This window comes from Nelumbo lutea, chromosome 2 (genome assembly GCF_056320005.1).
Source record: "Nelumbo lutea isolate HS-2025 chromosome 2, American lotus-T2T, whole genome shotgun sequence".
Taxonomy (NCBI): Eukaryota; Viridiplantae; Streptophyta; class Magnoliopsida; order Proteales; family Nelumbonaceae; genus Nelumbo; species Nelumbo lutea.
Genome location: NC_142685.1, coordinates 19,786,694 through 19,805,133, shown reverse-complemented (window position 1 = coordinate 19,805,133; position 18,440 = coordinate 19,786,694). Strand labels below are relative to the sequence as shown.

The 18,440-nt window shown below is 34.5% G+C and overlaps 1 protein-coding gene and 1 long non-coding RNA gene across 3 annotated transcripts; both read left to right on the top strand.

Moving 5' to 3' along the window:
- The first annotated feature begins 539 nt into the window (after positions 1-539).
- Positions 540-6,173, top strand: LOC148869013 (electron transporter, putative (Protein of unknown function, DUF547)). Of its 2 annotated transcripts, XM_088972424.1 has the most exons (10): positions 540-819; positions 1,195-1,245; positions 2,604-2,720; positions 2,810-3,262; positions 3,377-3,816; positions 3,913-4,012; positions 4,112-4,171; positions 4,652-4,741; positions 4,848-4,967; positions 5,738-6,173. In XM_088972424.1, exons 1-10 carry the CDS (start codon positions 787-789, stop codon positions 6,044-6,046), a joined length of 1,773 nt encoding a protein of 590 aa, XP_088828550.1. In that variant the 5' UTR covers positions 540-786; the 3' UTR covers positions 6,047-6,173. The 2 variants fall into 2 exon arrangements, with proteins under 2 accessions (XP_088828550.1, XP_088828549.1); XM_088972423.1 differs by lacking the exon at positions 4,652-4,741 and having other exon boundaries at positions 661-819.
- Positions 6,174-13,403: 7,230 nt separating this feature from the next.
- Positions 13,404-14,457, top strand: LOC148869012 (uncharacterized). Its single transcript, XR_016107564.1, has 4 exons — positions 13,404-13,611; positions 13,754-13,815; positions 13,950-14,154; positions 14,259-14,457. It is a non-coding gene; the product is annotated as an uncharacterized LOC148869012 (long non-coding RNA).
- The last annotated feature ends 3,983 nt before the right edge of the window (positions 14,458-18,440 follow it).

Here is an 18,440-nt window from a genome sequence, read left to right as displayed (position 1 = left end):
TCGGTTTCTAAATCCAACCACAACCACATTAATTACTTTTAATTTCTTTGACAATTTCCCTCGTACCAACATTTCAACGACGGAGAAAAAAAAAACATTTCAACATGATGTTTTCCAAGGAAAAATTGTGAAAATCTTGACATCAGTACATTGGCTTATACAACAAACATGCCATATATAATAATCAACAACTTAATTTTTATTTACCACAAATTAACGCTTGGCTTTTTTCTAGATCGGGTTAGGAGATGCCCGATCGAATCCAACATAAACAGGGATTAATTTCTTGGAAAACCTGTCGGTGCCAGCCCCCAAAACGGGTCGGATTTGAGGACCCATTTACAGTAAAACTTTGAGTTTGATCAATGAAAGACCCGGGACACATTAGTCTTTTTGGGCAAGTTTTTAGTAAATAGTAATTTAACATGAGACAGCGTATGTTTAGGCTTTCCCTGAAAAAGAGCATAATAACCGAAAACCATCAAAAGCTGCAATTGCAAGCTACGCCAAACCACCACTTACATGATGTCCCACCCACAACCGAGACGGTTAGCTGAGCCTCATCAGGACACCAAAGCCGACTGCGAAAACTACTTCTTATCTTACGACTCGCAGCAAACACTTGTCCGTTCAAACCCAACAGCAATTGATAAGAAGGATTTCTTGAGTTCTAAGCGTCGACCATGTTCCGTCTTAAACCAAGAGGAAACCGTCCCGAGCTGTTTCAATGTTTGCTCTGGAGATTGGACTGGGTGGAAGCTCATCAGTTGCAGTTCGATCGCCGAAATGGCGAGTCAAGTCCGTGTTCCATCTCCAAGAGTAAGTTCATTAATTAGTTTCACGCAAAATGATCATCTCCAGTTAATTCTTTCATGGCGGGTTAATTGCTAGAGATTCTGGTGGGTTAATTGTTAATGGGTTTGAGACGGGATCTCTACGTTTTGGTCTCAAGTTTGATCCCCTCGTTGGCGTAGGCTGCTGATATGATTTCTTGCAATGTCGATTAATTCTTGATTGCTATGATTAAATGCATATAGCTGTTAGATCTCTGTGGGCGACTTAGGAGACCAGCTAGACCCACGTTTGAAATAAATTTTGATCGATGTTGGTGATTTTCAAAGCGTGTGTCTCTTTTCTTTCTTTCTGTGTTCTTTAGTTTCTTAGTTTTCTTTTTTGCTTTCTCTTCCACTGCAGATAAAGAAGCAGCTCAGTGGGAAACAGAGAATAGAGGAGCTTGAACAAGAGGTAGCTAGCTAATAACTTGAGACAGCTTTTACATTCTCTCTCTCTCTCTCCCTCTCTGGCTATCTATCTCTGTGTGTTTATGTGTGTATCATTTCTTGCGGAATTAATCTCTCCAGAAATGTGGAACTGAAAACTTGAGTGGAAATTGGAATTATTCAACAATAACTTTAACCAGTTTCCACAATGTAATTGAATTAAAAGCATCGGAAGTAGGTATACGTACGTTGATCTTCCACATGTAGAGATGGACCTCTGATCTGATCTATATATCTACTCTCCTATGGTCCAATTTCTGACCACGATGATCGGATGGTGGTATGTTGCAGAGGCGAGAACTACACACCATAGACATGCAATACCTATTCATTTTTCCTTCTGCATGACATGTCTTCTGGTGTTATTTACTCTTCTCTTTAAGATTCACGTTTTCATGCATGCTCCAAAGTCAAATGTTATTACCAAGAAGAACAGTACAGAATCCCATCTTTAGCTTCTAGCAACTAACAGCCATAAGACCCTCGTCTTCAGTTCTTTCCTGCAAAAGGATAGCAATAAAAGAAGGCCTAATGTCACAGTACTGGTGCTGCATGATCCATGCATGATTCCTCCTTACATCCCAGAAGAGAAACAGTTTGAATCCCTCAAAAGGTTTGAGCTAATGATCTTGTAATTAATTAAGAATTCGGAATACTATATATGCATGTATATATATATATATATATATATATATATATATATATATATGTGTAGATCTAATGAAGATGAGTGCGGTAGCCAATCGATTTCATGGTGCTTGAAATAGCTTCTTTATCTGGTTGATCATCAAGAAAATGAAAATGAAATAGTACATTGGAGAGTCAAAACTCCATGAATACGTAGTTCAACAAGCTATGAATTGAACTGCAAATGCATAATGTCAGAAGTACAGTACTGGTAGTTTGATAGAGCACCATTCTATTCCATGAGAGTGTTTGTGGTTCCATTATTTAAAATAGGAATGTAAGTGATATTGACGCAATAGAACCTCTTGTTATATTACTCAAAGCTTTTAATTAGGGCGTTATATATATATATGTTCTTCAAAGTTCTTATGGTGAATGGTTTACGCCAAAAATTTCAAGTTCTAAAACCTTCAAGCAAAACAATTTGGTCTTATTTTGATTGAAATAATGATGGAAACCAACTTGGGTATTAATGTATTATCTCACTTACATGAAAATCAAAAAAGGTAATGAAAATAGTTCTGTTTTTTGTTTCAGTTAATCTCTCTTGCCCATGTGGACTTCTGTTTAATGAATTATATTTTAACATAATGCATGGTGGGACTGAATGACTAGCTACTTCCATATTTGTATTAGGTCTCCATGCTTCACAAAATGTTAGAACATGAAGAAAAAGTTCACCAGATTCTGGAGTCTGCAAATAATCGACATGATTGTTCCACCATTCATATCCCAAGCTTCCTTCCACCAAAGGTACTTCTTCTTCTTCATGCATATAAATATATATACAGCAGCATTCAAATGGTCATATGTTATATTTAACAACAAAATGAATTTTATAGATGAAGGAGCTATTAGCAGAACTGGCTATGGTTGAGAATGAGATAGCAAGGCTAGAAGGTGAAATAAGCCATCTCAAACGTGATTTGAGTCGAGAGCAGGAAGTTTCTGTGGAACCAAGATCCAAACAAGGGGCGCAAACAACTCTAAGCAACAATAATAGACTGTCCAACTCACTCCCAAATTACTCAATGGCCCTACCCAACAATGCCTTATTCCATGAGAGGCTAGCATTAGAGACCAAGGCTTTGCATTTCATAAGCAAGGCTATAAAAGGTGATTACACACTTAACCACTTCAACACCCATGAGAAAATGAAGACTTCAACAACCATGGATCAGAAAGAAAATCATAACCATGAAGAGGTTATATCTCAAGAGGTCTTGATGAAGAGAAGTGGTTTATTACAGAAGCCATCCTCACCCAGTCTACAGCCAAGGCACTCAATAAGCAAGGTATAAGCCCTATCCTCTGGTTTGAATTATCATTGATACCTACTCATACTGTGATCATTATAAAGAATGTGAATAATGTCTTCTAATGAAAAGTTCCAAACCATCTTCTTTCAGCCAGGAGAGCACTACCCAGATGTTTCCTCAGGTCCTCCATCAAAATCTTTGTCCAATACAGATCTGTCAGAAGAAAGCAATCAAAAATGGCAACCCAACAAGATATCTGAGAGCATAATGAAGTGTTTGATCTTTATCTTTGTGAGGCTAATTAGAACATCAAGGGCCATGGAACTGGAGAAGTCAAGCACAGTTTCTAGATCTAACCACTCATCTTTAAGCTTGAGAAGCTTTAGGATGGAAAGCATCTTAAGCCCAAAAGCGAGCCTTTCGTCACAGAAGGAATCAAAGCAACAAGATCCCTATGGTATCTTCGACAATGAAGATTCTATTCCAAGAGATATTGGCCCTTATAAGAATTTGGTTAGGTTCGCAGCAAATTCGCTGGACCCACGAAGCATATCTAGTTCTAGCTCTGTTCCTCTTCTACAAAAACTAAGGTTGGTTGCAAATTAATGGTTTTCATAATTAATATAGTACTGTATGTGCATAAAATGAATGGTTAAGTAGATCTTCTTTCTGCCTTTGTGTTACAGGGTATTGATGAAAAAACTCCATGATGTGGACTTGAGGTTCTTGACTGACCAACAGAAACTAGCTTTCTGGATCAACATGTATAATGCTTGTATCATGCATGTATAGTATATATGACTAAATCCAGTTTTCTTTTTTGTTTTCCATTTTTGTAGACATTTTCTCTTGAACATCATATTAATTCCTACTTCACCATTTCAGGGATTTCTCCAGTATGGAGTACCTTCTAATCCTGAAAAAATGCTTTCATTAATGAACAAGGTATGCTTCATGTTATTCTTTAACAAAAACACTTTTGTGCTGTTGGAACAATGTTGTTCCTCCTCCCACCCCCAAAGGCTCAAACCTATAAAGTATAGACTTTGGTGCATATATGTTTAGGTAATTAATAAGCTGCTATTTGGATCAAAGGCCAATTTCTGTCTCTAGGATCAAAGTACCCAACCTCAAGCCATGGCCTTGGTTGGTTGGTGTTGGTCCATAATGGGCTGAAATGGTATAGGCCTGATTAGGTTTATGGGTTGGGTCGTATGTTATGCTCAGAGCTTCAATTTCTGGGGTGGGACGTGGGAGAGGGGTGTAGCTTCTAAACCTTGGTCTGGAACTGTGGCATTAATTACCAATTCAAATGGTGACAACTGACAAGTAATCCAAACAAATAAGGATTATGAATGAATTAATAACTAAGGATATTTACCTTATTCGATCTTGTCGTTCTTTGTTGTTTTGGTTTTGATTCAGGCAACCCTTAACATAGGAGGCAACAAAATAAATGCTCAAGCAATAGAACATTTCATTCTAAGGCAACAATCAAGTTATAAGTTAAAAGATGTGAGGACACCAAACTTGAAACTTCTTCTTTGAAGGGTAAACTAGAATTTTGAAATGACATGTGGTAAACTAAGAAATAATCGTCCTGATATGATATATTTGACAGATAAACTGGAAGGTCGAGAAGGATGACAAAGAAGCCACTGTACGCAGTATTTATGGACTTGATTCTCCTGAGCCAAATGTAACATTTGCTCTGTGTTGTGGGACACGATCTTCCCCAGCTGTAAGTGCATGAAGTTCTTGAAATTATTGCCAAACTTTGCCCACATTTAAAAGAAAATCATGGATCAAATGTTCATGATCATCTGAATAGTTGAGTGTGGGAGTGTCAATGGACCGGTTTTGGATTGGACCCCATTCAAATCAAAATCGATTTGTACAGACCAACAAGACATTGAATTGGACCAGTCCAGACCTAGAGGTCCAAAGTATTTATTGGAATGAATTTCAGACATAATGGTCCAAAGTATGTATTGGAATGGATTGGACCTGGGCCATCGTAATGAATTTATATTGGATTAGGTTGGATTGAGCCAATATCTAGTCCATTGATAGAAGATAGGAATATAGGTGATTAATCTAAATTAAAAACAAAAATCGAACAGATTGAACGACCCAGACATTAAATTCGACTGGTCCAAAATATTCATTAGATTGGATTGGACCTGGTACATTTGTAATATACACATTGGACTGGATCAGATTGGACCAAATCCAATCCAATTGAGACCCCTACTTGAGTGATCTTCCCATGTTTCAAGCATTAAATTAAATGGCATGGTTGTACCAACACCTTGCTATGTGCTACATATATGTATGTATGTATGGCAAAGCAAATAAAAAAGAGGAAAAAGATCCCTAAAATTCTAAAATTTGTATCCCATTTAAATCTTAATCCTTCTTTGTCTTTTGTTTAAATCTCATTTAGTTTTCTTGTGTCCTTTGAGTAATGAAGCATATATAAAAGTATCAAATGTGATATCATATGTGTAGGTGAGGATATATACATCTCAAAGTGTCTCAGCTGAGTTGGAGAAATCAAAAGTAGAGTACCTACAAGCTTCAATCGTAGTGACAACCTCCCGAAGACTTTTGATTCCAGAGCTTCTTCTTCAAAACATGCTTGATTTTGCAGGAGATGTGGAGTCATTGGTTGAGTGGATTTGCCACCAGTTACCAACATCTGGGTCCCTAAGAAAATCAATAGTAGAATGCCTCAGGTTTCATAATAGTGGGAAAGTATCAGACATTGTTCACAAGATGCCGTATGATTTTGAGTTTCAGTATCTGTTGTCCATATAATATATATATATTCTCAAGCAACCATTTTGTATTATATTATATTATTTTATTTCATTTAAGGTATGCCTATTTTAATGTAAAGCTGTGTTTGGTTTTGGAAAATATTTGAGAGAAAAAGTTATGAAAATGAGATTTTGTAGTGATGGAGATATAGGTGAAATAAATTAGAGTGAAGCTGTTCACAGATGTATAACGATTAAAGATAACACGTGCATTAACAAGTTGTAAACAATTGGGTTCAAATTTCTTTATTTACAGGCTGTATTTGGCTTATCAGAGAATTAGTGAGAAAAATGAAACTTGTGGAAAGCCCTAAAGGCATTTTACGAAATTCCTTAACAATTTCCCGCTTCTTGCTTGTTATCTAAGTAACCAAATACAGCCTTATTTGACTCATCCATTAATTTTTTACCTTCAACTTTTCATTTCTACGATTTTTTTTTCTCTAGCTCTACGTTTTCCTTTTATCTACAATTAGTTATTTCATATTTTTCAGTTTTTACTAGTGTAAATGCACATGCCATATATAGATAAAATATAATTTAACATTATATCGTTATAATTTTAACAATTTTACATGAACCAGAGGTCCAGAACTAAGGCAAATATCCATTTTATAATAGTATAAATCCTTGGTATTATTAGCTGCACATCATGTGCAGCCATCAATAGTTGATTTTTGTTCAAAGTGTACATCTTGCCTTCATGAACTAAAAATTTGTCTTCCAAACTTACAAGCTGAAACCAACCCGGCCAGCACATAGTTCGGTTTGGGTCAGTTATTTCGGCTTACAAATTTATAAACTGAAAACGAACCGACCATTCAGGTTATATATACTGATGAACCGAAACCAATCCAACAACTTTTGGATCGAGTTGGACCGTTTAGTCGGTTTAGTGATTTTTGAATCATATCTTTGAATCATAAATTTTGTGACTTACCAGGATGATATGAAAAAGAAACTAACATAAAACTTGGAACTTAAATTTTCTATTTTCATTTGAAAGAAAACAAGGAAGTTATGTGCATTGCATGTGGTATTGGTAATGGACAAAGAAACAGAGGAGACGTCTGCTTTCTGTAGTTTTCTTACTACTTGACACAATTGAAGCATCTCATACAAGTAGATAGGGTATCAGAAAATTTACCCGGCCACTAATTAATAAGGTATATTTTGCTAGCGAAAATAAACAACTTCAGAATCTCGAAAACATTGCTATAGATGGTGTTCTTGGAATACTCTGTTTTTTCCGAAAGCTTTTGGTGGTCTTGGCTTCAAAAATCCCACTCTGATAAAACATGCCCTCCTCAAAAAAATTGCCTAGAAATTCTTGAATGAATAGCATAAACACTGGGCACAAAATTGGAAATCTAAATATCTCAAATCAGATAATATATTTCCTTACACTACTTCATCTACTATCTCTGCCTGTTGGATATCCATTTGCCCAAAACTTTGAGAATTAGCATCTAAATTAGGATATCTGGTCAATGAAAATTTTGACTTCCTAATCTCTAAATATCCTGGGATCCAAAAAAAATCAATCTTTCCACTGGATTCCCTTTCCCATTTCTCTTCACCTGAGAAACCTTTATATTTCTTCCCTCAATTCTGAAGGTCAGTGGAATCCTCTGATAATTCATCAACACTTCACAAGGGATGAATCTGTGAAAATTTTACAAACTCCCATTTTTTCTTCAAATAATGATCTTCATTGGACTTGGATACAACATCAGTCTGGAAAGTATACAGTTAAGGAGGAATATAAAATTAAATAGAGAAATTATATTCCTCAACTTTCAGATGATTTTAAATTTTGCTTATCTAAAATCTAGAAGTTGTCGGTTGCTCCAAGGTATCAACTTTTTTTGTGGCGAATTCTTAAAAACTTTATTCTTGTGAAAACTTCTCTCTTTTCAGATCCTAAAGACAAAATATGCATTCTTTGTGACCAATTTGAAGAAACTATTGCTCATCTATTTCTTCATTGCTCTTTTACTCAAGCAGTCTTATTTGGTAATCCTTAGAATCTTGACTTAAGCATCACTCCTCACCACTCTTGAACTACATATTTTATACATCTATCTAATGAAATTGCTGACAATTAGCTTTTCCTACAAGTTTTAAATTGGTTTGCAACTGCCTATTATTATATTTAGTATGCAAGGAATGGAAAGATTTTTTAAAATAAACAAAATTTCTCAAAACTCTTCACAGAACCATACATTGGAAATTTTGTTGCACTCTCCCTCTCACAATAATATGTTAAATCTGTCTATCAATTGTACTACTAAACTAATCATTTTCCTTGATGCAGGCAAAATTTCTAAATCTCCCTTTGCCTTGGGTATTGTGATTTTAAATACAAACCTTCAATGTTTAAAAATTATTGGAGGGAGAACTTCTCACCCTTCTGCCATTGATCAAGTAGAACTCTTTGTGATCTTGCAAGTCTTTTTGGAATTACAAGATTGGAGGCAAAAAGAAATTTGCATCTGCTCGGATAATCTTCAAGTTATATAGGCTCTCCACAAGGACTCTCCCCTACCTTGGTTCTGCCATTGGCTTTTGCAAAGAACCAAGACTTAATTTCTCGTTTAAATTTCATGTTTTTTTTTTCAAACATGTAAACAAAACTTTTAATATTCCTCCTCACAAGGTTTCCCTACAAGCAAAAACTCATCCACTGCCTTATTTGAATGTAATGACTATCCTGAAGGGATCCCGAGAGTTGAGCAGTTTGTACATATTTCTTTGCTCTAATATATTTTGTTTATCTTCCAAAAAAAACATACAATGGATAAAAATCTGATGGTTATAAAATTTACTTGACAAAGAGAAACCTTTATATGAACCCATTCATTGATAGTTCCAATCAACATAAATGAGACGTGTAAGAATAACTTAGGGATGTTTGGTAAAGTGGCATTGCATTCCCATTAGACTTGGCCATTAGAGCTATAAGTTGAGCCGGCGGAGCTAGGTCGGGTTGTGGCCAACCCTAGCCCAATCCTAAATTTTAAATTCTAAACTCCCAACTCTAACCCTAACTCAACCTAACCTACTCAACTCTAACCCTAATCCTAAGTCCCTAACTAAATTCCTTCAACTTTAACCCAATCCGAAGCCAACTTCAGATTGGACTGGGCTCAAGTTGGGCCCAACCCAACCTTCTTCCCATCCCTTATAATCTCATAGAACTTCTTAACTCAACTTTCACTACATATATAAATCCTATGTTTTATTATAGTATTTGTTTGTTGATGTTTTTATTGGTTCTTTTAAGTACAAAAATTAGGAAAAAAAGTGCTTGAAATGAATATAATTTATTATGAGTTATGATTTATAATATATCTTTTATGGGCATCAAGCTATGGGTGATAAACAATTGAGGGGAGATAAAGAATAAAATATTCAAAAAACATAAAATATGTTATTAAGGTTTTAGTATTTCCATTTAAGATTAAGTGAAGTGATTATCTTAAAATAAATAAATGATAGTATGTGGTGGGGGCTATACAACTATCATGCATTTAAACAAATCAATGTGTGATATATCATATATATAATATATTTTATATATGATATGTGCTATAGAGTTGGGATCGGGTTGCACGAGGAATCAACCCGAAGTAAAGTTGGGTTCATAAATTTCAATCCTAATCCGAGCATTAACCTGGCCCAACCCAACCAACCCAAATTTTTTAGGTTGGGTTTGGGTCAAGCCGGCCCAAGTTACAGCCTTATTGGCAATTGGGTTGGGTGTGTTGGGTTTGGGTTGGGTCAAAACACTTCTAGTAGAATTTTCGGGTTGAGTTGTGGACCCTAACCCTAAAATGTTTGGGTTAAGGTTGACCCATGGGTCAATTTGAGTCATCCCAACAAAATAATTGAAATTTAAAAAATAAAGAAAAAGTACACAAAAAATGCCAAAATTAAAGGAATTAACCTTAAAATTCCAAATATAAAAAAAAAAACTTGAACATTTAACAATTCAATGAGTAAACAATAAAGAGTAAACACTAAATAGTAAAAATTAAAGAGTGAAAACTTCTAGCAATGCATAAATAGTCTTAATTAGACCTAACAATCGGGTCACTAGGATTGACCTATGGCTCAACCCAACCCAACCCATTTTTTTCCGAGTTGGGCCAGGTCGAGTCATTCTCAAATTCAAATAGCTAAATATGAGACCCTAACCCTATTTTTTCGGGTTGGATTAGGTCGGGTTCAAGGGTTGGGTCAACTTTTTGCCAAGTCTAATTCCCATTGTGGTTTTAAACATGAAAAATGATATTTTAGGTATAAATAACAGTTTGTATTGATTGACTCGAAATGTTTTAAGAACATTTTAAATAGAAACATATTTTTCATGTAAATTTGTATTGATCAATTCAAAACTCAACACTGTGGCAAATCTAGGTCCTTTGATCAATGGGGGCATACCTTTGGCCTCACCTCTCGGGCTTTTTAAAACCATGAAAAAAAAGGACCCCATTTAATAAGTTAAATTTTATTTGACTACATACTATTTTATTTGAGTGGGGGCAATATACCTTTCTATAACCCAATAGCTAAACAAAAATGTTAAGGAGTGTTAATGCCCCCTTATGTATAAAAAATAAATTGCTTATTTTTTTTCATAAAAAACCCCGTAACCATACCCTATTTCTTTCTAAACTCTATTTATTCTCTATCTCATTTTTTTTTCCAAAATCCCAGACTATAGGAAAAATAAATCAATTACGTGAGAATTAAATAGTACTTACAGGATTTGGGAGTTGCCACAAAGCCTATAATCAACAGATATATGGAAGTCCTCTCACCCTTAATATCATTTATGCATTTCTGACTTTCTACAATAATATTTATATTGTTTATATTGCAAAACTATATAATGTAATTGATTTAAAATAATTTTTTCATTACCATAAAACAAAAAAGAAAATTCTATATAACTTGCCCCCAAAAGCTGATTCCACCACTGAACACAACACCATTGTGTCATATACTCGCATTTATTAATTGAGGGCATTTTATAGATCATGTCGCATCGAAATAAAAGATTTTAATGTAATTTCTTTACACTTTTTTTTGATATCCAAGCTATGTCATCTAAAATAAATTCATTACAAAAAATATGGAGAAGTACAAACATGCCCAATGTAGATTTTTGATTTTCACGTAAAAAATCCATATTTTATACACTCATACCACCCATGAATTGGCATCAATTCCAAAGGGGCACCTACCCCAAATGTACTTTGAGCCTAACGAATTCTTACCCTGCGTTGAATTATCATTCTCCCTATAAAATATTGGAATAAGATGGACACCAAAAAGGTCTCCCGATCTTTTTCTCTTGCACTTCCATTTGTCAGGTGCCCCATCACGTGTCTTTTCATATGATGGCACGTGTAATGTTGCATGTGAAATTGAGAAGGAGAGGCAGACATGTGGATAACAGTTTTATCCTTTGCGAAAACGTGCTTATTGAGTTGGTGCCTAATCTTTAATCTATTCATGGATGATGAAAACCTTCTCCTATAACACAATAATAAAGTACCACCGAGGGGGCATGTTTCGCAGGGGCCGGAATAGAACCGTCGACCCATTGACCCAGTTTTTGACTAAAAACCAATTGATCCAGTCGAGTCATTGATTTATTGACTTGTTCAATGGTTTTCGGCTTATTTTTTTTTTTTTAATAAAGAACCATCAATGCAACTGGTTTCATTTTATCTTAAACTCGGTCTAGCAAAAAATTATTGAATCGGTCAATGATCCATTGGCTCGGGTGATTGAACCGTTGACCAATTCAATGGTTTTTTGTCTATTTTATTTTTTTTTAATTTTTATTGTCAGAATGGGCCATCCATTCGAACTAAACAGCCAAACCATTGACCTGAAAACCAGTGGTCAGAACGATTCAATTTTCATGTTATATGAGTCACACGCTCAAATGACATAACACGTATGGTACTGCTTAATGGACCTCACACACTAAATTTTTTGCCTGCAATTTTTGTTGTCATAATGGGTCATCCATTTTTTTTTTAATTGGGAACCGTCCAAGCAATCAGTTCTGTTGTACCTCAATCCCGGTCCTTGACCAAAAAAACATTGAATTGGTCAATGACCCATTGACTTGAGTGGTCGGACCGTCAACCTATTGACCCATTCAATGGCTTTTGGCTATTTTTTTATATTTATTTATTTATTGTTGACAGAACGAGTCATCCATTCAACCTGGATGGTCGAATCGTTGACCTGAAAATTGGTTGCCATAACCGTTCCACTTACGGGTCGTATGAATCACATGCTCGAATGATATAACATGTATGATACTGCTCAATGGACCTCACACACTCAATATTATGCATGTAATTTTTATTATCAGAATGGGTTGTCCATTCGAATTGTTGACCTGAAAACTAGTGGCCATAACGGTTTTGTAAATTTTTGCTTATAATTTTTTTTGTTGTCAAAACGGGCTGCCCATTCGAACCAAACGGTCAAAGTGTTGATCAAAAAACTGGTTGCCAAAATGGTTCAATTTTCGGGTCGTATGAGTCACACGCTCGAATGACATAACACGTATGATACTACTTAATAGACCTCACAAACTCAATTTTTTGCCTATAATTTTTGTTGTCAGAATGGACAATCTGTTTGAACCGGATGATCGAACCGTCGACCCAAAAACCGGTGGCCATAATGGTTTCGTAATTTTTTGCTTGTAATTTTTGTTGTCAGAACGGGCCATCCGTTCAAACAAGACGGTCAAACCGACGGTTGTCAAAACGTTATTAACAATATTTATCAATAATAGTAAGTAATTATACTATTTAATTAAATAATCATTAATGATAGTTTTAATAATATTATTTAGTTGTTTTTAATATAACAATAATTATTAAATTTATGAATATGATTTATTAACAATATTCATTAAATTAATAATTACCAAAACTAAATTAAATTAACAGTATTTATCAGTAATAATTAGTAATTATAATATTTTATTAAATAATCAATAATAACATTTTTAATTATTTTTAATATAACAATAATTACTAAATTTATTAACAGTATTTATAATTTTAATTTAAAACAAAAGTAAAATAAATATTTTTTTATTACTAATATGTATAATAACAATAATTATTAATTATAATCAATAATTATATATTTATTAAATTCATGTAATAATCAGTAATTATTATTACACTAATTAAGATTATTATTATCAATAGGAAATGGGTGCTCGCACGAATAGATTTCATTTCCTGGATGCAAGAGCACCCATTTCCTTTTAATATATATATATAATGCTAAGTGTACCCTTAACCGTTAAATATGGACGGAAAATGTAAAATGCCCATTTATACCCCCTATGCAAAGTTACATTTTTATCTCTTTTTTTAACTTAACTAAATCCCTCTCAAACAGGCTGCCACTGCCATCGTCACCGGCGGCGGTGACTGCAAATACCGAACGGCGGAGGTCCAACGGAAGTCGACTCCGGCCAAAGACGAATGGCGTTGGAACCACCACAATCCAGTAACTTTTTGCTTTCTGTAGCTTTTATATTGTTGTTAGAGTGAATGATAACACAATCCAGTAATGTTTTGTCTTTTATCTCTTTTTTTCTTCATCCCCAACATGGTGGAAAGGCATGAACGGTCTCGTTGCTTTTCTGTAGCTTGCTTGGCCTTGGGAGCAAAAATGGAGGAAACTAATTGCCCCCATCCCAAAGATTTACAGGTAGAACAAAAACCCATTCCACCAAATCATGAATAGAAACCAAACGAGAGCAAAACAAAACCATCATGCCATGCTCATTCCTTTATGTGTTTCAGACTTCTGAGATGGGTTTAACGGTTTAAATCCATCTTCAGGTGATTGAAGGGAAGCCAGTGTTTGAAGCTCGGGCGACTCAGAGAATGGAGCTTATGTTGCTGTCGGTACTTAAATGGAGAACAAACGCAGTGACGCCTCTTTCTTTCATTGACTATTTCTTGTGCAAACTCAAAGACCCGGAACACCCAAACCCCAAATCTCTGATTTTTCGTTCCGCATAGCTGATTTTAATCACCACCAAAGGTTTCTAACGCCTCTATTTCTCTTATCCCTTCCATATTCAATCTTGAGATCTTAAAAATTACAGATTTCATATATTGTTTCCATTGCTCTCATTGAATGGGTAGGCGTCGAATTCTTGGAGTTCCGGCCATCAGAGATTGCATTAGCCGTTGCAATCTCCGTTGTTGGAGAAAGCCAGACCATCGATTTCGAACGCACCTTCGACTCTTGTTCTTTTTCTTTGTCCCATCTAAACAAGGTAAACAAAAGAAACAAAAACAGACAAAACTCCCATAACTCTTCATTGTTAAATTTCCTTGCTTTCTAGCGTCGTTCGTTGTCGGCTGGAGTCGACTTCCACCGGATCTCCGCCATTTAGTATTTGCAGCGACCATTGTCGGTGATGATGGTGATGGCAACCTGTCTGAGAGGGATCGAGTTAAGTGAAAACAGGGATAAAAATGCAATTTTGCATAGGGTATAACGGGCATTTTACCTTTTCCATCTATTTAACGGGTAAGGTTACATTTAGTCAATTGTTAGAAACAGTAAGATACACTTAGTCAATTTTCAAACAGTAAAGGTAAAGTTAATCAATTAACTAAACCATAAGGGTAGTTTAAAAAATTTATCTTAAATTATTTCATTTAAATGCATTTTATTTATTTCTGAATTTATTAGAAGCTCAAACTTTATGATCATATAGATAATATGTTATGTCTAGAAGAAAAACGATAAACAAAGAATGAAAATAAATTGCCCCAAGATGGCTGCGTTTGGAAATGGTGCAAATGGAGTATAAATTCCGATTCAGAGTAAATTTGTACTCTGATGTAAAAGTACATCAATAAAAAATAAGAAAATTTGCATTCAAATGTGCTTTTAATAAAAAAAGCAAATATTTTATTGAAACTCGTGTTTGCATTCATTACAGTTAAAAGTTTGTTTGATAAGAAAATAAATTTGTCCGTGCAAAACTAATTCAACTTTGCAATTTATATGAACTTTTTTACAGTATATATTTACATTCACACTTATTTGAATGTTTCCAAATGCAGCCTAAGCAAAAAAAACTAAGCAACACAAATCTATATCATCTATGATGCAAAATATTTATTTTCTTAAAAACCCATATGACAAGGTCTATATCAATGAAATTGGCTAAGAAATTGTTCAGCATATGTGCTTTATGTTGAGGAGAAAACTGCAGGAATATTGCGATGCATGGACAGTGAACAACTTATGTCTATTTCTACGGTACAAAATTTGGACAGTGTTTGGTACAAATGAAATATAGATTGTATCTTCATTGAATGACAAAATAAACATTAACAAGCCATTGTCTAGAAAAATACCCCATGAGGCTGGGTTTGATTGCATTGCAATTTTATTTACATTAGTAGAAATGTATAGGAGTGCAATGATATGCAAATTTTAGTTTAATTTTGTTATGGATTTTCTTTATTCTGCTTTATGCCTTATTTTATTCTATTTGTACTGCAACCAAACAAAATAGGATTAAACTTGAAACAAAAGTAAATCAATACTTACACCCAAAACATTTGCACTGTCATAGTTTTGCATCAATGCAAATTTATTTGCACTACAACCAAACACAGCCTGAGGTACATTTTTTATCCACCTATGATTGCCCTAGTTTAAAACAATTGTGCAAGTAAATTGCAATATTAATTGCTTTCATTGTGTAAAAGGGGATAAATTTTTTAAATTACCCTTATGGTTTAGCTAATTGATTAAGTATATCTTTAATGTTAGATTATTATCTAACCCAACCCCACTATTTCTGACAAATAACTAGCTACCATAAGATTCTCATAAGACCATGCGATTCACCAAATTGGATTCTCTATGAGCCATTGGATCGGGGATCAACGATGAAGGGTTGTCGATGGTCAGCTAGAATTTTCGCAGATTACTGTGCTTGGACTTTGGAAGGTTGTCTGGAAGTGACAGCGATGGGGGTGAAGGAGATGGTAGGGAACTGCAAAGGAATGCTGTGGGACGTTGTGGGGGATGATTGATCTCTGACCTTTCAACTAGAAACAACTGTGTGTGTTGATCAAACCAAAATGTTTGAGGTGGAAACAAATATATTATTTGCAAATTTATATTTATCAAACTCAAAACATTTGAGGTAGAAAAATATTATAATGCCAAATACAACCTAATTTGGCATGTTGAAAAGTTGTGGAGTATTTAGGGAAGCTCATTAACTGATTTGACTATGAGATCCATGCGCATAATGGATTTGTGTCTGCTATCCGTATAATTACCAAAATTATCAGCAACATTATTACTCGTCATTGGTTACCTAGCCCATTGTGCAATTCTTGTTTGTAGCAGATCCGAGTCACTCTTATCATAAATTTGACCTACTGACAATGCAAACAAAAGGGACCTTGATACTTTTATAGATTAACGGACACAACAAATATCACATTCATGCGTGTTATTTTAGATAGGATGGTAAGATTTAAAAAAGAAAAAAGGATCATGAATACAGTGCTACTTGAAATTGTTCCTCTCTAGCACTGTTTATTTTATTTTAGAAGAGAAGAGTGGTAATTTAGGCTGTGTTTGGTTTGAAAAAAAAAAGTAGAGAAAAGAAAAAGAAAAGGAAAAGAATTTCGTATGGGTTTTTCCTACCAGTCTTTTCATTTCAAACCAAATAAACTTTAGGTAGTATTATTTTTACTTTGGAAAACAAAAAAACAACTTTCATGTATTTTTCATGAATACAATGTTGCTTGTTATCATTCCTTTATAACACTATTTTAGAAGAATGGAACATGTTCGACAGCATGGCAGTTGCTTTTGTTTTCAATAGTAAAACCAACCATGTTGTCAAAGACCTTACTTCGATTGGGAGTCATACCACATTGGATAATGAATGACTCATATATAGCTGCAGGCTGATATTTCATGTAATTGTTATCTGATCTTTACATTTTGACATTCTGTTTTGGTGGGCGCATTTATTTGAAATGTAAACCTATCATCAAATTTCCCCCAAAAAAAAAAAAAAAACTTGAGAAGTTTGCAGAACTTTTAACTAATGTTAAAAATACTGACTTGGGATTGGAACCGTTTTGGCTATCGGTTTGATTGTCTGATTTGAATAGATGACTCATTGTGACAAAAAATAAAGAAATGGCAAAAAAATTGTCAAACGGGTTGATGATTCGACCACCCAGGTCAAATGGGTTGTTGACCAATTCAATGATTTTTTGCCAGGGACTGGGTTTGGGGTAATATGGAACTAATTGTCTTGATGGTTTATGGGCCAAATAGGCTAACTGTCTAGATCAACGATGGTTCGAAAACATTGCTTTCAATAATATTCTTTTACTAATCAACCAAATTAATTCACATATTTAGGTGTTTGAAATCCATGTATGTAGACATATTTGTTTTATCGGAAAAATAGGAGAAAAAACAAAAGTTGAAGGAAAATTTAAAATTTTAGAACAAATCCCCTAAAAGAAAAAACAGAGCCATGGGTATTTAAGGTGGGCCCAGTTCTTTTTTTTTCCCCAACTATTGCCTTATTAGCTCAATTTGAAAAAAAGTACAAATGCAAATTTATATAACATAAAATAATCCATTTCCAAATTTGAAAAAAAAGTATAAATACAAATTTATACAATACAAATATAAATAATATAATACAAAATACAAGATTTTGCATTCTACATAATTGCACTTGTGCTCTTCCAAATGGAGCCATTAGGACAAATCCATTTCCAAATTACCCAAGAAGATGCGAGAATGAAAAGGCCATCATTATAATTCTTAATAATCTGGAAAATTAACTCCATTACTTATATAACATAAAATAATCCATTACAGTAACAAATAAAGTTTATCACCCTAATAATATATACTATGTATGACTGGTGACATCAAATTCTCCATAACCCATTGACTAAAAGTTGATGGGCCCACCAAAAAGCTCATTAGTATAAAAAGTCAGGGCCATCTGATGGGCCGCGTTCCTTTGAGATTGATTAGACCCCAATATTTCTTTTTGGACCATAACCAATTCACGTGGTCTGGCCATCAGATGGGCCCAAATCAGGAAGCTAATAGTGAGAAGCGTTAGACTAATCCATGCTGCTTAGGAGCAGGTAAGCCACACGCGACCAACGACTTTAGTTCACTACCAAACAACGCTAAGAAAAGTAGATTCGTTTAGTACATCAGCGTGGTTTAAGGTTTGATTAATACATGATTAAGTTCTTAATTAAGATTCTTAAACCGAGCGCCGCATTTCTTCTTCACCACGT